This window comes from Fragaria vesca, linkage group LG6, assembly GCF_000184155.1.
Source record: "Fragaria vesca subsp. vesca linkage group LG6, FraVesHawaii_1.0, whole genome shotgun sequence".
NCBI classification, from domain to species: Eukaryota; Viridiplantae; Streptophyta; class Magnoliopsida; order Rosales; family Rosaceae; genus Fragaria; species Fragaria vesca.
The window spans coordinates 34176050-34198945 of NC_020496.1; the positions used below are offsets into that span (position 1 = coordinate 34176050).

Below are 22896 nucleotides of genomic sequence, written 5' to 3' on the forward strand. Positions count from 1 at the left end.
CTATATATATATATATATATAATGTATGACTAAAACTAGAACTTCTGTTTGTTCTATGACTTCTATCCATGAAATATTGTCACTCAAGACTCATATGAATATTCACTTGAGGTTAATTTAGAATTTGGTTCTAAATTTGTCATTGATCGGTCATTTTCGCTTCCACTAGGGTAAACCATGTTTGTAAACATTTACTTTATCCGGCTCTTGTATTAACTTTACGCAAATACCCACTTTACTGCTTAGAGTAATATCAGTCCCAGTCAACTTAATTTTACCACAAAATAAGGTGACATGCTTCATGCCAAGGAGGCACGGAGTAATTGTGATCCGGATACAAAGAATAATTTCCCCATACGAGCAAATGAGAGTAAATTCGACCGTTTTAAGTGCTACACATTCAAACTCACACAGATACGGTTCGTGTTGTTTGCAGTTTACAGTTTACACAACTTAATTATTCTCATCCCTAACTGAATAGAACGAGTACTGCTTTGAATCAATAGAGAACGAGTTGTGCATATTAAGTGTTTTGATGTTTCAACGTTAATACTAGCTAGCAGTACTGTGAGTTAATAGACCTTCATGCTGGATCGTGCATTCCAATTCCATTGCTGTCAAGGTGGTCACTCATACAAAGCACCAAGCCACCAACCACAAGTTTGTCTTGTGCTTTGGATGGATGTAACCTAGCTTTGTGAATCACAAAGTCATAATCGAAACAATCATGCAGTGCCAACTTTAACTTGTAGCAGTAGACAGTAGTAGCTAGCATTAGCAAGGGTGGCTTTCGTGAGGTGGACATCTAGATCAACCAATTCCTCGCAGTGACCAACCATCTGTACATGGTGTCATGTTGAAAAGATCGATCGGTATCTAAACCTACCAAGCAACTCATGACATGATCACACATGTGTACATATGTTACGCAATCTTGTACAATTTTATGCATGAGGAAGATGTTGATGTTTCTACATTTTTACAGAGCAAAAAACAATATTTCCAACCATGTCGAACTAAGTGTCATATGACTCGTATCCATTAACCACATGTTCAGATCAACATATATAATGGATAGGAAAAGATCCACGAACATATCCATCCCAGAGAGGTTGGTCTGGATTAATTTTGGCACTTGAAGTTACCACAAGTTGCCACCTTATAAACTACGTACCTTATTCATTTTACGGAGCTGGAAGGCTTATTTCCGGCAGAGGTAACGGATTCAGTTCCTCTAAAGTGAGGAGGTTGTGAATTAATAAGGTCGGAAAGTTTTATAGTGCTTGCTGCTTAAAACTGTCCGACAGCCCTTGGTATGAATTAAGTAGTTTGTAAGGTGGCATCACCTTGCCGCCTAAAACAGTCCTTCCGCGGTTGCGCCCACAGTTCCTTTCTTAAAATTAGAAGCTTATATATACACCCAGAAAAATGAAATATACACCCAAATTGGTACGAACAGGAAAACTGCTACATGTAAACTGTATTGTGCATTTTACTTCATCGTCAAGTTTTAATGTTGGGTACTCTGCCAGGAAACTCTTAATGTGAATATGTGATTGACGTACTATATATGGTGCTGTTGGAGATGGCCAAACCTATCGATGATTCTCATCTCAAGCAAGTTTCTTGTATATTTATTTCTTTGCATGCAAGTTCATCATTTTCTTTCACTCATTTACTAATAACAAGTTTACATACATATATATTTGCATGAAATGCTTTCTTAAAAGCATGGAATTCTTTATGTGCAGGCAGTGCAGCAAAATTAAAGGAACACCAGCACCATGTACGTAGTACCAATGGAAAAAAAACATTCCTTTCGCAACTTAGCTACAAAATTCTCAGGTCCTTGCAAATCTAATGGCGCTTTCCATGTTGCGGTCAGAAGTTAACTAATTCAGCAGATGAAACCAAATTCGACTCATGACTCATTTCTCATAAATTGACGAGAGGATTTTTGACATTAATCAAGATTACTTGTGTACGTGTTAAGCTTTGATATAGTACTGTTGAACTGGTGGCTCACAGATTTTGGGGAAAATTGTGGCACCCAAAACTCCGAACAAGAATATTGAAATAAGTGTCACAAAGAATCCTGGCTGCTCGATCTTTTCAGATGTGAACAACCTGTTCATCAATGGAAATGAAACAGAAGAAATCCATGCCATGAGAATGGTCACCTTGTTGGACAGAGGTTAGTCAACTTTACATTTCTTCTGGAAAGTCATTTTCATTCCTCAAAAACTTTCAACAACTTACATATGTTCAAGCCAGGTTATATAATGGCCTCATACAGTAAACCTGTTGTTGTCCAGTAGCAAGAGGAAGAGTACCACACTCCATTAACTTATATCGATCGATCATAGACTCAACAACTAAGATCTGACTAAACCAGGAAAGCGCCATCTCCACCCAAAATGTAGAATAACGATCGAAGAGATAGAGCTATATATCTTCCCACGGCATACATGCAATGAGAGACTTTATGAATTAACCATGTTATAGATCTAAAATTGTGCACGTTGTCGTTCATTTGTGTTAGCTCTCCGTTCTCTAATCTAGTAGTAGAAGTCGAACCAAGTTTTAGTTCAGTGAATAAACCGGAAGAGACGTTTCTTGCTCGGCAGAACTCAAATGCGATAGACCAAAGGTTAACTTTGCATCCACCGATGCATGCACGTATTTGCACGCTCATACGAGCATGCACGCGCACACACGAAAGCTCACAAATTTGCCGATAAATTCTGAAAATGTTGGATATCTTGTGCCTAGTATTGCAGGCTCTACGCTTCTTCAAGTCTAATGATCTTCAGTTAAGGGTGATAGTCCAAATTAAAAGGCATATTAGCATACTAAACTGCACCAATTTAATAGTGTCCAACCTTCATATCATTATTGCACCAGATGATATATAGTAAAAAACACGGATGGCATTGATATCATTTTGTCAATTAAGACATCATGACTGCATTTTTGGAACAGGTAATGCGTCTACACCAATATTCGTTTTGTTTTCTTTTCTATTTGAATTGCGCGCAATCGTTTTTTTATTTAAGGTAACCGTTTTTACTGAGGATTCGTATGTATTATAACAGGAGACGATTGCATTGCTACAATGCTACTAACGGTGACTCAATCGAAGTCAATATCACCAACATTGCTTGCGGACCAGGTCATGAAAATAAGTATGTAGTATGTACACTAATACTAAAAGCTAATCCCTAAATTCATGTTTACGATTGCTACATTAAAACTTCTAGCTCCATCTAGTGTGGGAAACATAGGTGAAGAAGGAGCTTAATTTTGAGACGGTGGTTTTAGGGTGGTTCTGGTTATGGATATGCCAAGAATGTCTCTTATGAGCAAATCACTCTGATAAGAGTTCAGATCCAATCATCATCGATCAAAACTACTGCAGTGGAAAACACGACTGCGAAGATTTAGTAAGTTTTATGTTTGCAGAGTTGCTAATACTTTGGTAACGAATATGATAGGAGTAAGAACGAGATATTTCTTCTTGAAAGGTGTTTGTGTTATCCTTTTTCTTTTTAAGGTTTTGAATTTAAGAAATAGGGCTCTTGTGAGTTGTTGGTACCAAGCTTCGGTTTGCATTATAAGCTCAGTGTCGGTGGATACCAAAGAGCTAATCCCCATCATCCTCAAATCCCCTCATTGTATCATATGCATTGATCCAAATTGGATACCTTTTGCATGCACAAACCTTGAAGTGTTATAAATTACCATGTGTGTCTAGATCCAATGATACACCGGATCTGTTCATATAATTTCAAGGTTCTGATCTGTTTTGAAAAAAAATGACAGCCGTTGTCGAATTCAGCAGTGGAGATGAGCAATGCACGTTCAGCGACTTTTCGAAGAACTCTGGCAGATGATCATGCTATTAAATTTGAATATTGCTCGAAGACTGCAGAAGTGCAGATGACACTAGCTTGGCTCAATATTAACAACATTACTTCCACAATCCCCGAAAAGGAAATCCCCTTTCTTATGCAAGAGTGTAAATGGAACTACGGATGAGACCAGTCGACCCAGTGTTCATTGCCTGCAAGCTAGAACTTCAACCACTGATGCATCTAGTGCTGCCCTACGCCTTTCATTTCTAAAACCAAGTATTGTACGTCTTAGTTTTCCTAGCTATCAGTAGCTAGCTTTAGTAATTGTTTTGCTTTTTGGTTCTTTATTGGAGTTAAACTTGAAAACATGGTTGCATCTAATCTGTAGGGGACAGTTGAAAATTGAGAAACGAGTTCATAGTCTTTAACAATCCAAAAGGGTGAAGCTTCAAAACGAGCTCCAAACTAGTTCAAAGTTTTTCTTGAGGTTTCGAATATTTTCAAAATTTAATTAGTTCTAAAGATTTTGTGACTGTTGGTCAGTATTGTGATTTAACTGTTTGTTTGTTATAGTACTCCCCTCATTGGAATCCAGGTGAGATAGGAGAATTTGTCTCGGACCAATATCGACTTTGTTATTGTTCTCAACTGAACCAACAACTTTAACAACCATAGGGGAGCATTTCACATTACTAAAAGTATATGAGCATTTCACAACTTGTATTCTCTTTCTGGGTCTTTTGGAGTTAGCAATGGTGTAGGTTTTTGTTTGGTAAAATGTGAACACATGATGGGAAGTGATGGATGAAGTCCATTTACAAGTTACAACTCACATGAGCAATGAACTACTTTCCAGGTTCATATAATTCTTGGTTATCCTTGGTTGCAAGGCAAGCTAAAGTCAATATTATATAACTATTGGACACCTCAAGATGATCCATTAATAAAAAGCATGAGATGTCAAGAAGTTTGGTATATTCCTAGCTAACTTTGACAAATGATACCATAATTTCACATGATCACTTTGATGAAAATATATGCCAATTTTCTATAACATATTTACAATCACAATGAATTTCTTTGCCAACTCACTCTACATCAAGACATGAGAAAACCCTTGGCTCATATCCTAATAATCACAGAAGGGTCTACAAAAGGATGTAAAATTAACAGAGAAAACTTACAAAAGAAGGAATTACAAAAACACAAACAAAAAATGAACAATTCTTTCATTAACATGTATGATGTATCACCTTCTCAAAAGTAACCTCGAGTTAGTCTTCCAGTCATTTGCTCTCGGTTTTACCTTCCAATGATCCATCCCTCATCAATTTCAAACTGAGACTATTGAACCGCTCTCGTGAATACTGCCTTGAGGCTTTTCTCCAATCTGTGCCGGCCTTCATCATGGTGGCAAACTCCTCGTAACTTATTTTTCCATCCTGCAGTCATAAAAAGGGTTTGAGTGTGGACTCTAAGCAGGCAAAGACCAGCATAAATACTATTAAGAGCATCTAGTAGAGTAACCATACACTACACAAGTATAAATTCCTAGTTATGGTTCATGTATGTAAAATCACACGCAGATCACTACTAAGACAAACAGATATGGAAGGTTATATTTTTAACTAGAATGAAAGGCGACATACCTTGTCTGTATCCACGTCACTGATAATGGCACTAATAACATCTTCAACGTGGTCATCAACTTCAGTAGCCAAGGCAGTTCGCAACTCCTCGACTTCAATGAACCCACTTTTGTTTTGATCAAAGAAGTCAAAAGCTTTGCGAAGGTGCTCATCATCATTGCCCATCCTTTTTAGGTGAACAGAAATGGCAACAAACTCCCCATAGTCCAGATACCCATCATTATCTACATCACCCTGTAAATTAACATCTGGTTAATATGTGTAGCTTTACATGTCTTCATATAAAGTCAACCAAGCCTTGTAAATTCGAAGCACATATGTATGATAATTCAGTAATTTCAGAAAAATCACTTCTATTCCTTCCCCTTCTCACCCAAATATCCTAACAGACTAGACAAAAATTCAGTTCTCTAAATTTCGTTTTGCTTCAGATATTTAACACGTACAACTTTGGAAACTTTAAAAAATGTTGCATTTATTTTCCTTTTTTTCTCTTCTGTTGATATAACATTATGGGATAACAGGTAGGTTACTTTGGAGAAGTTAGTCATTAATGTGATTTTCTAAATGTAAAGGGTGAAGAAATAAATGATAGCAAGCATACATACAGATATTTCAATGACATCATATGCCAGTTTCTATTTACTTTCAGACAATTGAAAGTGCCATTCCAAGATCATACTATGACTACTATGGACACCCACGTCCCAAGCCATCAAACCAAAGAAAAACAAGTACAGTGACTCAATAGAGCTAAAACATGCAAAGAATTCAAATATAGCATAGTACTTACAGCTTCCATTAGGATATGAACATCAGCATCAGGAATCTGATGGCCTAGTTTATGTAACCCAACTCTTAGCTCATCAATGTTAATCTTGCCCTTATTGCTAGTATCCATGATCTTAAATCCCTCTTGTATGCCAGCAACTTCCTCCTGTGACAAATGCTCAGCTATGACCTGTAAATTTAAGTTCCAAAAGAAAGCAGAAATGGTAAGGAATGATATATATCACACAGTAGAGCATCCAAAGCAAATGCAGGAGCCTGATAATATTATCAAACAAAAAACTTTGAGGCATTACCTTCAGTGCGCTTTTCTTAAGCTTGTTCATTACAGAGAACTGCTTGAGCCTTGCTCTCACTGTTTCACCTAAAGAAACATTTGGAGCTCTCTTTGCATTTTGCAACCAAGTATGATCTGCATTTAAAGAAGAACAAGATATATTTGTTATATTATAATTCCACTAGATTCCAGAACTGGTGAACACGAAGCAACAAAAGTTACAACTGAGTAATAAATATCACCATTTATCGGAGCTTATCATTACCTAGAACTTGCTGAGCTGTAAGCCTCCGCTTTGGGTCAGGATCAAGCATCTTTTTCACAAGGTCTTTTGCATTATCAGAAACCTTAGGCCAGGGGTCCCTCTTAAAATCTACAACAGACCGTATAATTGCTTGTGCAACTCCCTGTTCAGTTTCTGCAGAGCGAGATAACAGAGATAAAGTCAGAAAATATCAAAGATTATATGTCAGGACATTAGCAAAACTGTTATTGGTCGCCGGCAGGAGTTGCACCTCTAACAAATTGCAATACTGGACAAATATACAAAACTGCAAACAGGGGATAGACAACACACCTGCCCAGAAAGGTGGAACACCACAAAGTAAGATGTAAAGTATAACTCCAGCACTCCACACATCAACTTCAGGACCATAATTGCGCCTTAGCACCTCAGGAGCCATGTAGTATGGACTTCCAACAATTTCACTGAATCTTTCACCTGGCAATGTACACAAAAAGGTTTAACACATCAGTGGCACTAAACAAAACAAGGTAATAATCAAATGCCCTAGTTTTGCGAACACTTACCAGGCTTAAAGAACACTGACAACCCAAAATCAATTGCCTTCAAGGGCGATGTTTCTTTCTTGTTTGCAAACAAAAAGTTCTCAGGTTTAAGATCCCGGTGCATCACACCATGCTTGTGGCACATCTGCAATAGAATTAGACACATTAAAACTCATGTCAGAGCATGTAAAACTATCAAAAGTTGGACTGCTAAAAAAATCAGTCTCGTCAACCGGTAATCTGTACCAAGAATTTCAACTATCACGATTTGGCCACCAAAGGCTACTTTCACTGTTATAATATGGATATAATCAATCTTTCTAACCATCCTATTAAGTTACTTTCTCAAATGATATGTGATCGGAATTTAGTCAAACTAGACAACTAATCGAGTCCTTAGAACACGTCTAACCAAAATATTTCAAATTAAAATCCATACCAAAGACATAAATTTATCAAACAAGAACCATACAAATAATCACGAATCAAAAAGATCCTCACCTGAACAACTTCCACAATAGTCTTAGTGACAGCAGCAGCAGCACGCTCAGTGTAATGTCCCCTAGACACGATCCGATCAAAAAGCTCACCGCCCTCACAGAGCTCCATAACAAGATGGACGGCATTATCATCCTCGTAAGTATCTTTCAAGCTCACAATATTGGGATGCTTAGGCAAGTGCTTCATGATCTCAACTTCCCTCCTCACATCTTCAATATCCACAGCCGTCCTCAGTTTCTGCTTCGATATCGATTTGCAAGCGTAGTTCTCGTTGGTGGCCTTGTCAGTACACAGATACGTAATCCCGAACTCTCCGCGGCCGAGCTCGCGGCCCAGCTCGTAAGTCTGCTCGATTTCAGTGCCGTTTGGGTTCTTCAAAACGGAGAGCTTGCCGCCATTGGCGACAACGTAGTCTATCGCAAACGGGTTTGGCTTATTCTTCTTGTTCTTTAACGGCGAACCCGTCTGGGGTGGGGTGACACAGCAATTACCCATTTATCAAGAAAACCCAAAACTGCAAGGTTAGGATCGAAACCGGTGTATTAGTCCAACTGAAATGAGAGAATTGTCCGGGAGGACTGAAACTTTAGAAGATGAGAGAAAGAAAGACCGAGAGGAGGTGATTTAAGAGAGGAGGGGTTTGGGGTTGGGTTTAGGAAGAAGATGAGAAGGGGAATTTTTCAGCGTGTGAAAGGCAGCATTTGATGATAGAGAGAAGATACGAGGAGACTTCGTTCTCTTCCAACTCTTTCTCTCTCTAGACTTTCTCTCTCTAAGCTAGCTCGGTTTCACAGTTGGAATGGAGAGAAAAAGTCCAGATTCCAGAAGGGAGAGCTCTCTGTAGGTTGCTTAAAATATTATTTCCGTTTTTTTTTAAGGTGGGTGAACAATGGCCCTCAGGAGTTGTTGTAATTACACAAGTGGCTGTTTAGATTTGTTAACTATTTTGCACTCTCTGCATTTTCCTCATGATTTTTTTTCTTTTTGAGAATAACTTTATATAGAGATTTGGGTCATGTTTTAAGAAGAGGATTCATAAAAACATATAAGAATGTTCAATAATCAGTACTCAATCCAGAATAAATGGAACAAAATTCGCAAAATAATCGAATTAAAAACAAAAGCAAATTTTGTTGAAAAATCGGAGGTTTCTAATAATTTAGTGGTTAGTTGCGGCTGCATGACCATCACTATTTTACGACTAAAGTCACTAAACCCATCTAAGTAAGTAATTGATTCCAATAGTGTCCTCTTTTGCTTACATTTGTCTTTTTTATTTTAGTAATTACATATTATTATTCATCAGAAGTATCAAGCAAAGAAACTAAAAAATTGTGAGCGATTTGAGGGCGGTACTTCGATTTTCTTTGAGCATACTTCACTGCCTAAACTAATACAGGAGGCAGAGTCCAATTGGCCGGGTTGCTTACAGACCTTCTAGAAGCCAACCAAACAGTTGGAGGTGAGCGAGAAAAACATGCCCCTACTTAATGAGTATTATACCTTCTAATCCAAAAAGGGCAATTTGGTCATATCAGAAAATCATGATTGGCGTTTATGGACCGGCGACTAATCCACTGAGTTTGTAAATGACAGTACTACCCTCAACAAATTCGTTAGTTTTTCCGTCTTGTTTTCCGACTTTTCTCTGTCTGAATTCTGACTGAGAGAGAGCAAAAGCTCATTTCTGTCTGCACTCTCCAGCCGTCCGGGAATTGATCGAGAAGGGTAGATCCGTCATTTGTGAATGAAGAGCAATAAAAAAGAGCTTCAGAAGCGTCGCCGAGTTGGTCAAACACGACGATTTTGACTTTGAGGAAGGAAACAATATACGGAATATTGTATTTGTACAAGTGGAGGCAAAGGGGCTCTGTTTGACTGCTTCTGGTTACACTAGGCACGAGTTTTTATATTGATTTTAGTTGTCAGTAGAGATAATAGTGTGATTTCAGTATCATATTGATGGAAACGTCGTTGTTGATAATATATGCATTTATTTATGTGAATGATGATAACTGTAAAACCGAGTATGTAATAAGTATTCTATTTAGTCGACTTGTACTCATTTGAAGCTAAATTGATATCGAACAATTAAAGAATTACATCGCAAGAACATGTAATTTTGTGCTAGTTGCCATTTACCTAATCAAACAACCTAGAGCATACTCTAGAATATACACTCATGCATTTGGGATTATAAGAAATTTTAAATAGTAAAGAACAATGCAAATAAGTTATAAGCTTAAAACAATTCAACTTAATTTATACATGGCACCGATCTATTTTAACTTATTAGAACTCAAGCTAGTAAGTGAAACAAAGTAAACTTGAGCGTAACCGTATTTGAGTATTATCATGATATCACATGGAGTTGGAGTGGTCTGCTCAAAATGTTTTCTTTCAAGAGAAGAAAGTCATGGTAAGATAAAAGTTATGTCTATATTTTTTTGTTATCTTGATTAGTATATGAGTAAGTTTCATTCTAGTACAACGTTAAGGTTTGAACATTTGATGCTTGCTTGTTGCTTTGATTTGGCTTGTTTGCACTTAGCAATGGCCGCAGACTGTGACACCATAGCCACTTGTGTTGCACCTAACTTGAGAGTGTGACACCATGATGAACACCCTCCTGTCATTTTGGGTTGGTGTAAACCAACTATAACTGAACCGCTATTGGGATCTGATGGAGTCAAGATAGGATGAAATATGGAAATGATAGCCTCACCACCACATATCACATATGGTGATGTTACTGATGTACCTTGAGAAACAATCACAGCTTGAATCGCATTAAGATGACCAAGACGAAGGATCCTCTTCTCGACTATATAATCTCAACCTTGAAGGTGGAGATAATCCCCATGGGAGGTTTTCTTGTGATGATGTTATGGATTAGGAGTTTGAGGACTGAGAGGACATCCCACCACATATATTGTGGGGATTCACTGGAGTCGACATTCTCGATCATTATTGCAAGTCTCAAGAATGACGCAAGTCTGGCTTATATCTTACCAAGAATTCCTAAAAAGAGAGAAAACGGTGCTAGATTTTGAGAATCTTTATCCATATGAAATCCTAGTTGTATATATGATCGTTGATTTGAATGTCTTCATGAGTCATAACGAGAGAGTCGGACTCTCCCATAGACTAAGAAAATTTGCTCACTTGAAAGTGAAGAGCACAAAGAACGAACTAGCTGGAGTAGAAGGGTAAGTTCTCATTATTCTCAACATATAAGGTCTCTTTGAAGTTATTCGTTGCATGAACCATTTCAGTTACATGTTTCCCTGAATTCATATACACCAACTATTTACTGGCCTAATAATTAGATTACTTAGGGGTGGGCATAAAAAACCGAAATCTCGATCCCGTCCCGGTCCGTCCTGAAATTTAACAGAATGGGACGTGATTTGAATCTAAAAACACTAGGCCCGTCCCGTAGAGAAACGACGGGACAGGACATGAGACTGAAAGTTTGAGGCACGTAAAGCCCGACTGGTCGGGCTTTACTGATTACTAGCTACGTAAATAATGATAAGACATAGCTTTGAACACATTTCGATCAACACACGAAGAAGAATATTTCATTTTCCTCCGTTTTGAAGTTTTGAAATCCACCATAAGAGATAAAGTCTTAATCATCTGACGTCGATTCCAATTAACCAAAAAATTGAGGTTGCGGACTTGCAGTGCAGTGGGATGATGCAATTAAATATGCACATATACATCGTAGGGAAACTGCCACATATAATTCAGTATACTTGCCCCTACTTAGTCATCACTAGCTTTCAATAAGGAGGATCAATCCATCCAAGTTCAACTGCTAATTTAGTACACATCGATGATCGGTCGGCATTAAAGATTAATTTGGCGAATTCTACGCCGGTGTCATTCTGATTGTTACCGCCTTGGTGATGAACATGACATTAACCAGATTTACCTTAATCTTAAACAACAAGGTGGTTTCTAAAACAAAGTTTTCAATTTCTAACCGTGTGAAAGAAAGAACATTGTCAAATCTACCTACAGGCAATAATTTCAACAGGATTTTATGCACTGCTAATGTTTCACTTTCACAAGAGCTATGACAGTTTGGACTCAAAATGTGCCAAAAGGTTCTCTGGACTCAACAATGGTTTCAACAGCTAGTAAACTATGGTGTGGTTCTGGCTGGGTTAAGAAGAAACAACCAACAAGCATGGATCTAACCAAACCGTAGAGCTCTCTACTTTTGTATCCTTTCAGTATTGCTTGCAAAACAAATTTCTCACCAGGACCGCCGTAGACATTGATGTAATTCGATCAACAAGTCATTTCTTATGGGGTACTTACTCTATCTATACTAAACACTAAAATCATGTTCTGATGTTGTTCCAAAACAATATCTGATTAGAAAATGGGAACAGAGGATAAGAGACTGATGCATCCCAGAAACTTGTCAATTAAGTATATACTAGAAGACAGTATACCAAAGAAGAAAAATATATAACAGAAGACAGAAGAAATAATTTCTGCGAGAGAAGACCAAGTATGACATGTTGACAAGTCGTATCGAAAATTCGAAATGTTATATAACAAACCAAGTCTCTTGTGTTGGCTGTATCTAAATAGGTACCAAGTCAATAATGAATTCTGGTGGATCATCCTCCTTTGTGTTCATCCCACACATGAAAGTGTTTTGTTGGTCATCCACCATTATTCCAACCACAACTTCCCCAAAACACCCAAAAAAGTCAACGACCTACTGAAGCTGAAAGTTGATAGAGAACCCTAATGCATATTTTTTGGGTCTCGTATTTTCTTCATATCTCAGATTGTTAAGCTATCTACAGAACCTAAAAGCTCTTCGCCTTATGGTCAATCTTAAAGACAAAGGACCATCTACTATATCACGACTATGGAATCAGAAACTTTTATTTCATAAACACCATGCTTCCAGTTCAAGAACAGATAATCATTCTAGAAACATAAATATTTCTTTACTAGGACCAACCTCGGTTCTTAGAGGCAGTCTCACACACCCATCTAGATGCACACGTGCATTAGCCTGGATGACATGTTAGCACCAACAAGGTAAAAGACCAAGCAGGGCTATATCACTTTCAAGACCTAGAAGTTTAAGAAAAACAGCCCCTTACTTCTTGGACTTTGATTAAATCTTCTAGACCATAGTAAGTTTCCTTTCTCCTCTGAACCATGAGACTAGGACTGGAGAGCGAATACAATATATAAAATGTGCTCTGGTCAACATATTTCACTATCATACTCTTATCTTCAGTCACATACACTATTTAATAAGAGAGTGAGTGACAAAGCGTACCTGTAGAGCAACTGATCCAAGTCTCTGCTCCAATAAACGCAACAGTCAAAACTCGCAAAATAATAATACATTACTTATTAACATTTCCTTGCTATTACCAAAATAGTAGATAGGCTTCTCATAAAGTGAAAACTACCGTGCCTTTGGCCAGTCAAATATGTGATCACCAATGATGTCCATTACAATTCAATATCATGAATCTTTGTCATCCCAATTTCTCTTAACCAGTGAACATCATGTTACTTGTAGTAGTTGTACAAATTTGATTCTTATTCTTTTATATACAACCAATACTGCAAAACTTGAGTTACTCTTTGTCTTTGATGTCTAAACAACTTGAACTTATATCGTTGCTTACTCAGGTGACTCAACAAAATCTGTGATGAGTTTTGCAAGGATACTCGGTTCACATGGTATATATTCACAAAACTGACTACCTAGATGATTTCTTTGAGAACTTGGGGTTCTTGCACATCCGGATGCTTGAGGGAGTGACCTCCACCAGTTCATCCTCTTGAATGTACTCAATGCAGTCATCCAGACTGTAATCCAGTGGAGTATCAAGAATTACTGCAGAGAGAGAGAAAATTCCAAATTATTAATTGCAATGACTAGACTTGTTGCTGCAAATGTAGACCGAGTTAAAACAAAATAAATAAATAAGTAAATTTAGCCGACTTTTAAAACAAATAAAATGAATATAAAGATACTTCAATCCATGTTGATTGCTGAATGTAGATTGAGTTACTTATTGTGCCTATATAATAGTATTGACAATAGAAAGCAGATTAGCTTACAAAGACAAAACAGTTTATTTATAAACCACCAATGGTCCAAAACACATTCTACCCTTTGTTACTTTTCTTTTAGCTCAAGTTTTTCTCATTAGCTTAAAACAGCTGAAATATTGTAGATATTGTAGGAAACTTCACAAAAGGGACTGAAATACAATCTTTCAAAATTGAGGGTGAATGTAACCAAAGCAGACAAAATGATAAAATATTAACAATATACATGACAAAGTAGAATAGGACTGGAGTTGCTTATCACCTGATTGTTCTTTGTTGGAACGGATGTTTGTTGCAGCCTTTTTTTTACATACGTTAAGAGATAAGTCCCCAGGTCGCTGATGGATGCCAACTATCTGACCTTTATATACGTCTACCCCAGGACCAATAAACAACTGTCCTCTATCCTGTGAACTAGCAAGGGCATAAGAAGTACTCGTTCCACCCTCAAAGGCAACCTGAAAATAATTCAGAAGATTTAATTTGGTAATCCAGAGTTGGACAGAGTGGGAGACAGTAATATGCAGTGTGTGCAGATGCATACAGACTTCATTTGACATCTTCTGTTTATTAAATGATCGGGAATGCTCAAACTTGAATCACATTAAGGGTGACAACCAAACATTTGCAAAAGGCTTTCACGGTAAAGATAAACCTCAAAATATTAAAAACTAACTGGAAACTTACCAGTGAACCCAGATCCCGGGTACTCATATCACCAGCCCAAGGTCCATAGCTATCAAATATCGTATTGAGAATAGCTGTGCCACGAGAAGCTGTTAAAATTGCATTTCGTAAACCAAGAAGGCCACGAGTTGGAATCTTATATTTGAGTATGTTTGTGCCTTCTGACCTATTCACAGATAAAGTACAGACAGATTATATTCAACATTCACCAAGCCCAAGTTCAAAAAGTAATAGCCAATATCCATACTCGAGTGAAACAGAGGACAAGGAGAGTAAGTAGAACACTGATGTTGAAGTCCAAGGGAAAATAATATGCACGTGTGCATGTGAAAATGTGATCATCCATGGATACGTTAGAACCACAAATTTAAACTGTGATTTACGAAAAACATATGCAGAAGCAAAAGAAAACTGGATGTGACTGATTGTAATTGATAGAATTTATTTGAGACTGTTAAAAATCATGTTGTGAACCTTGTAGTCCACTTAGAAAGTAGTGAGACTATCACACAAACATATCTTAACCCTATAGTCCACTTAAAAAGTAGTGAGACTCATACAAACATATCCATTTCATGTAATGAAACCCATTATCAATCAGATTATATTTCTATTGTAGATCAAATTCATTCAAACGTAACGAAGTCCGTTTCATGTAAGGAAGCACATTATCAATCAATTGATGTCCAATGTAGATCAAATTCATTTAAAAGTAACAAAGTCCACTGCATGTAATGAAATATTGTAAATGGGTTCTGCTAGATGCATTAGATTCTACATAGAAACCACCTTATGTCACACCTACTGTAACATAGCCACATCATTTTATGATAATTTCTGATATGTCTGATTGTTTAAAGTGGGTATGTTACATCAGTTGGCCTATAAAAGGTGGTTTGAGTGGTTTCTATAAGATTTGACCAAAAAATGTGGCACCTAGTGAGGTAGTTCATGTAGCTTTACTGAACATTCTTATTTATCTTTACCCCAATTGATTCTATCATTTTCTTCTGCATGCATATTTATAGTCATATCATGGAATGTCAAAGCTTTTGAAGATGTAACAAAACATTGCATCAGCATATGCAAATTATGCATACATGTACGGATTTAAAATCAATTTTAATTCTTAATACTATCATACATTCTGTTATACCCTAAAACTAAGCAGGTTTATTTCCAGATCCATGAATACAATTATGCTCTAAATATACATCATGTAGGGAGTTCGGTGCCTTTAGTTCAACTTTTGCATTTATTTTGAGATATATTCAAAAGCATTAGTTAAAGATTAATAGCAAAGAAGTACACACCCCATCCCCTGCATATCAAACATTTGTCCCCGCCTTTTTCCAAGTAGCTCAACAACGGGACCCATGTGCTCTTCGGGAACCTCTACAGTGGCAATCTGCAAGCAACACATGATAGATATAACTTATATCAGATGAGTGGAAGCATGATCGGTAACTTATAATCATAATTTGCTCAAAAAAAGGTAGACCCATGTTTTGTCCTCAGGTGTGAACAGTAATGCTTATTCTTTCACCCTTTCCTTGAGCATCAGAAATGAAAAGAACCAAAAATCAAGAGAAATCACCTCATAAGGTTCCAGCAACTTGTCATTCACCCTTTTGTTAATTACTTTGGGAGGTCCCACCATAAACTCATATCCTTCTCTTCGCCTGAATTCAATAACCAATCAACATGTGTATCTACAAGTAATATATATAACTTCCTGTTGAACCTATAATCTTTAGGAAGTAGAAAACTCTAGGGAATAGCGAAGTAGGAAGCTAGATGTGGTTCATGCTGCAAACCTCATGGCCCAGACCAAGCCACTAACCTTCTTGGTTACGTAGAAGAAAAATGATATATGGAGTTCCAACAAAAATAACTACTCACATGTTCTCAATCAATATGGTAATATGCAAAGTGCCTCGTCCACTAACAATGAAGGTATCTGCTGTTTCACCATCTTCAACTCTCATAGCCAAGTTACGCTCAAGCTCACGAGAAAGCCGATCTCGCAAGTTCCTACTCGTAACATACTTTCCCTGAAATTGAATAAAAATAAACGTTCAATCACTGAACGCCACACGAAACAAGGAACAGATCATATAATACGCAGCTAATATTGATCATCAAATAATGTGTTACAAAGAAATCAAACCATAAATGAGGTACCATGTCATGTTGCTCCACAGTCTAACTCTAACATCAATCTAGAGGTGCACTATTGTTTAATTTGTGGTGCCGGATTGACAGCCAGATAACACATTCCATGACAGAATGTAGCAAGTAAACACAATATATATACATAAATATACTTACATATCCCTATCTGTGTGTGCATACACAGGTTGAAATCAGCTTATCAAATCCAAAACCAGTTGGCTATGAGCAGACAGCTGGATAGGCCTAGATATCCTACTATGCAAGGAATATCCTACTATGAAATTAGTTCTAACATGTATTTTGACAATCAAAGCCACTCATTCCCTAGTTACCTACCCACATATGAATCCTATAAAAAATTAGCCAAAATGAAAAACGTTTAACCATTTGATTAGCACAATATTCGTTTTAATTTTATCTAACGGCCTACAATTGTTTACGTCAATTTGAATGACCAAATGATTATGGAATTAGTTGAAATTTTGTAGACATGTTTCTTGCATATGAATCTAGAGGATCAATGGTAGAGATCGTTAAATGAAGTCATCTACTAATGTAAAATAGTAGAAATCCTCAAATTTTTAAAGTAAGGAGGTCCTCTTTAGATCATCCCTATATATATCTGTGTGTGTGTGTGTGTGTGTGTTCCTATAGAATAAAAATGAAGACGAGTATGTCAGAGCTATGAGGTTGACAAAACATTTGGATTCAGTTAATCACCAACATATGTCAGAAACAGTTGGATACACATACACGCACACTAAACCATATATGAGGAGAAAAAGGAAATTGTGGCTCCTGATTTTGAGATTAAATGTGAATGCAATATATAATTGATGAAAATGTATTTTGCTTCTGTCTTCATGTGCCCTTTAACCTCTTGGTTTCTCAGATTAATTTGAAGGGGAAGCTCAAAGAATTAGGAAAAGTTTCAAAGAAGTAGACATTTGATATCTGAAACATATCCATTTTATAGGCCTACCTCGCGCCCAACAAATGGTGAAGTATTTATAGCGAAAGCCATTTTCACTGTTGGTTCCTCCACCCTAATGGCAGGTAATGGCTTCCCATGTGTCTTATCAGCAATTGTCTCGCCAATCTGAGTAATTACAATGAAAATAAAAAATCAGACTAGAATTATCTCTCAAATTTACCAAATGATATGAAATCCAGATACACATAGAGTAACAATTGAGTTGAGCAAAATCAATAAGTTGTTACCTGAATATCATTAATTCCACAAACAGCACATATATCACCAGCCTCCACACTGTCTACTGGGACCCTAATGAACTTCTCGTACACAAAAAGCTCACTAACTTTAGCAAACCGACAGGAATCTTCTGAGGTACATACCTATAGAGACCAAGCCATAAGAAAACATTTAGCAAGTCTTTTTCTTTCCTGTACAGCATCTCATGAATTTGATTTAACAGAAAGTAATACTGCATTAACCTGATTTTAAATATACGACAAAAGAAAAAACATGTATGGATAATGCAATAAGATCAATCTGTATTGTGTATCAATGACTAAGGATATTAGTTTAGATCCTTGCATTGCATTCGAATTCACATAGTATTTTAAGGAACTTCAACTCAGGATAGAGAAAAAGGGAAGGACTCTTAACTCCTTCAAGACTACCATTCTAATTAGAAGAAAGTTTTATTTCATTACCATGAGAAAAGGATGTACAACTTTAAGACTTCCCATCAAACACATAAAAAGTACCAGTGGCAACAGTTAATATTCCAACAACCAAATAGGCAAAGTAACTGCATATCCCAGATTTAGCTCAAACTCACCCTCACATCCATTCCTTTTCGAAGAGCCCCAGCATGCAAGCGTCCAATAGCTATTCGTCCTTTATGCTCATCATACTCGATATTTGTAGCCTACAATATTATGAACAAATGAATACAGCATAAACAATTTGTTTCAAAGTCAAAGTCTTTTGAAGCACTATCTCATTCAGATTGGACATGTCAGGAGGACTAGTTGTAGTTCATGAAACACAAAGAGAAAGAAAGAAGACATAAAGAAAAACCCACTCACAAGCATTTGCAGTGGACCTTCTTCAATAGCCGGTCCGGGGATGCATCTCATTATGGCCTCAAAAAGGGGGCCAAGATCATCTGACAGATTATCAGCTGATAGCCCTGCCTTTCCTTTAATCCCACTAGCATATATTGCTTGGAAATCACACTGCATCCAAAATGAAAATTGCAAAGAGATTAATTTTACTTATGTATATAACTTGGAAGCAACGGTGAAACAAAAGAGCTTCACAGACGAAAGATAATTAGTTATCTAGAGGCCATTCAAGGATATATCACTGTTCATATTTTCCACTCAAAGCAAGACATTAGTTAGGTTTTTGAAAAGGAATCTTGCAATATATGCATGTATATAGGAACCGCAAACTGGTTCCTACTATTACAATATAACGATTCAAAGGTATGAGAAGGTGCCAATATATAAGGCGATGTTTGAAATACAACTATTATTCCGAAGGACCAAATAAACTGCAGTTCAAACTGTAAGTTCAGTACTCCTCAAAATATTTAGTTACCTGTTCATCAGTAGCATTGAGTTCAATAAAGAGTTCAAAAGTGGAATTGATGACAAAATCCGGACGGGCGGAAGGCCTATCAATTTTATTGACGACAACAACAACAGCATGCCCAAACTCTAGAGCCTTCTTCAAAACAAATCTTGTCTGTGGCATGGGGCCCTCAACAGAATCCACCTAAAATAAACGAGAAACAGCGAAAAAAACATGAAAATGACAAGCACAGTACAAAAAAGGATTACAAAGCCAAACAAAACAAGGTCCAAAAGGTTACCACTAGAAGAATCCCTTCCACCATATTGAGAATACGCTCCACCTCCCCTCCAAAGTCAGAATGTCCAGGAGTGTCAATTATATTAATTTTCGAGTCTTTATACGTAATAGATGTGTTTTTACTCAAAATTGTAATTCCCCTCTCACGCTCTATGTCATTCGAGTCCATTATCCTCTCTTGCACAACTTGGTTATCACGAAACACCTGCCGAAATCCTCCATCAGTAATTTACAAATCACTAAGCTACATCATTACAGCAATGAATCATCATGAAGTGGAATCCTACCTTCGCTTGCCTCAACATGGAATCAACCAGAGTTGTCTTTCCATGATCAACATGCGCCACAATGGCTATGTTCCTTATATCACTTCTCCTCTTCAATTTCTTCTTCTCTAAGATAACAACACACCAATTAGACCTACCTTACCAATCCTTCTCTAAATTTCGAACATAACAAATTGCTTGCTGTGAATAGAAAATGAAGAAGAGGAAGTACCGACGGGGGCGGCGGCTTCAGTGGCTTCAGAGACGGAGCATTTGATCGGCGTAGGAGCGAAGGAGGTAGGGTTTCGGGAGCGGAGTCTGAGAGTGGAGGTTTTGGCGGTGGAGGAAGAAGGGAAGGTGAAACCGAAGAGTTGCTTGGAGAGTGGAAGAGAAGAGGAGAGAGTGTTGGTTCTAGGGTTAGGGTTTGGGATAGAGAAGGAGGAGGAGGAGGAGCTGTGGAAGGTGGTGGTTGCCATCTCCATGGCTCCCAGTCACTGGCAGTGGCTAAGAGGGAGGGAGAAGGGATTTGGAAAATGAGGTTGGTATTGGAGCTACCAAAGCAAAGCACCATATGTATCCGTATTGGAGGAGGTGCTCTTTACTCCACGTCATCGTTTAGGGCCCACTGTCCACGTGTACAATTTTAGAAAGAGATTTTTATTTTTTTTATATAAATCTTACGAGAAATTTTGAATACACACCCATAATCTTTTAATACACACTTCAATTATTTTATGTTTCTATTAAGATTTTATAGGTAAGCTAAATGACCAAAACAAACATATATTATTAAAAAAAAAAATACGACGCTAGAAGTATTTTTTTAACTTTAATTTTCTACCCTAACCCCAACTCTTCTCCACAATTCATTTGAGTTGTCTTTTTTCTTCTTCTTCTTCTTCTTTTTTTTTATTTTTATTTTTTTATTTATATCAACTTTAGTTTGATCTTGTAGATCATGTTGTCAAGTACTGCATCTTTATCATGACATGTTTTATCGAATAACTAGCTATCTATGTTTAATAGCTACTGTGCTTCTACAATTCTACTAGCTAGCTTGTGAATTTTGAAAACTTGTATTGGTGATTTGGAGTTGAGATATAACAATAATCATTTGATTATAAATTGAACGATGATAACAAAAAATTTCTAACAAAAATAAGACGAAATAATATGTAAAAAGAAGTACCAAATAGTAAATATATATATTAATTATCAGATAATGGAATATTTCATAAATTAAGGGCATTTTAGGCAGTTTGGGATGTGTATTAAGTATAATATTGAAATGAAAAACTTGATAGGTGGTGTATAAAGTAAGGGGTGTGTATTAAGATATTAGAGGTGTGTATTTAAAATTTCTCTTTCTTACGGATGTATATGCAATTAGAGACTATGAAACGGATACAAATTTACCGACCTTTATTTACCCATCAAAATACCTATCCTATTAGTCTATTGACGAATAAAATTAAATAATTTAAAAAGTGTTCTAGGATATTCTGTATCTTTCTAGATATTCTTTATGTGTGTTTTGGCCCTTATGCCAATAGGATATGTAGTTTGACTAGATCTATGTATTCATATCCTTACCATATTGGTATTGTGTAATTCCCTATATAAAGGGCTCCTATCAATGAATAAGATGATGATTCTCTTACTATCTCTTTGTCTCTACATTTTATACGTTATCACGTTATCATACACTTTGTTCTAACTCTAGAACTAATAGCCCATCATTTTTTTCCAAACCCTAAAAACCAAAACCGGAGGTTCTCGGCCCTGCCTTGGCTGCCGCCGCAGTCGCTTCCCGGCCGTCCACTCCGCTGCTTTCTTTTCATCCGATCTAAGTGTTTACGGTATGTTTATTTTACAACCCTAAAACTCTTCCAAGTTCAATAACCTCGGGGGAGATAAAATGTTTTCTCCCCTTCTTCTACTCCATTCTATGCTTGGGTCGGTGTATTTGTAGGTACCAAAAATCCCGGAATTTTATTCGCAGGTCAAGAGTGTGTTTGATCACTCTTGCTTCCTTGTCCGAGTTGTGTATGATCAACCCCGACCTTTCACCGGATTGTGTTTGATCAATCCGAGGCCTTTTCCGAATTGTGTTTGATCCATTCGCGGCTTTTCCGGATTGTGTATGATCAATCCGAAGGACAAACCATTAAAAGCATTGTTTGTGACCTCTATCGAGTCTCATAACAGCTTGGTTTTGTATGCAAGAGCAACGTAACATTCTGCTTATTAAGTTTTGACGTACTCGATACCTAAGGCGAATCTTCGTTTGGTATCTGTGGAACCTTTCACTGGAAAGGATTAAACCACATATTTTGACCCCAGGCTAACAAGCCTAGATGCCGAGATTTCACATCTCATGCGCTCAAAGTCTTTGACGCGCCACATCGACAAGTCTTCAATGGCAATCTGTGCAAAAAGTAATGACCACAAAATACTGTGAAATGCACTCATGGAGCGTTTCTTGAAACGTCCATATAACTCTACTTGTTGAGTTATTAGTCATGTGGATTACTTACCACTTTAATTGACTACATATGGGTCATGGCAATGGTAGAAAACACCGTGCCGATGTCTAGAAAAGAGGGGGAGGTGCCACCTGCCCTAATGGCGACACTCCCGGTCTAGACACCAATTATATTTGTCAAAACTACTCACGCTAGCTCATGACAATGCAACCATTGTGGATCTTCGGATCACTGGTTCAAGATTGTCCATCTCCTTCAAACTGTGAATGTATACAAAAAGGTACGGAAAATCAATATGAGGACAAGAACGTCATCCTTATGATCGCGAATTTCGAAGATTCGGATCCTGCTCTAGCTACCCCTGACTTTGACGTCATCGGTTAGACATTGATTTTCGTTCCAAGCTATATGTACTAAGGCGTTGTATCGACGTCCTTCGTCTATTTGAGACCTCGATGTACTCACATTAG

At 37.3% G+C, this 22896-nt stretch overlaps 2 protein-coding genes across 2 annotated transcripts; both read right to left on the minus strand.

Moving 5' to 3' along the window:
- Positions 1–4862: 4862 nt before the first annotated feature.
- LOC101299505 (calcium-dependent protein kinase 8-like) lies at positions 4863–8660 on the minus strand. Its single transcript, XM_004304345.1, has 8 exons — positions 7860–8660; positions 7380–7503; positions 7147–7290; positions 6835–6987; positions 6589–6704; positions 6297–6464; positions 5504–5737; positions 4863–5296 (listed from the first exon to the last, which is right to left on the minus strand). Exons 1-8 carry the CDS (start codon positions 8352–8354, stop codon positions 5141–5143), a joined length of 1590 nt encoding a protein of 529 aa, XP_004304393.1. The 5' UTR covers positions 8355–8660; the 3' UTR covers positions 4863–5140.
- Positions 8661–13372: 4712 nt separating this feature from the next.
- LOC101299791 (GTP-binding protein TypA/BipA homolog) lies at positions 13373–20444 on the minus strand. The gene is made up of 14 exons (XM_004304346.1): positions 20173–20444; positions 19962–20068; positions 19676–19879; positions 19402–19578; positions 18885–19034; positions 18635–18724; positions 18051–18185; positions 17812–17928; positions 16557–16708; positions 16252–16336; positions 15968–16062; positions 14655–14820; positions 14230–14425; positions 13373–13749 (listed from the first exon to the last, which is right to left on the minus strand). Exons 1-14 carry the CDS (start codon positions 20420–20422, stop codon positions 13613–13615), a joined length of 2061 nt encoding a protein of 686 aa, XP_004304394.1. The 5' UTR covers positions 20423–20444; the 3' UTR covers positions 13373–13612.
- Positions 20445–22896: the final 2452 nt, after the last annotated feature.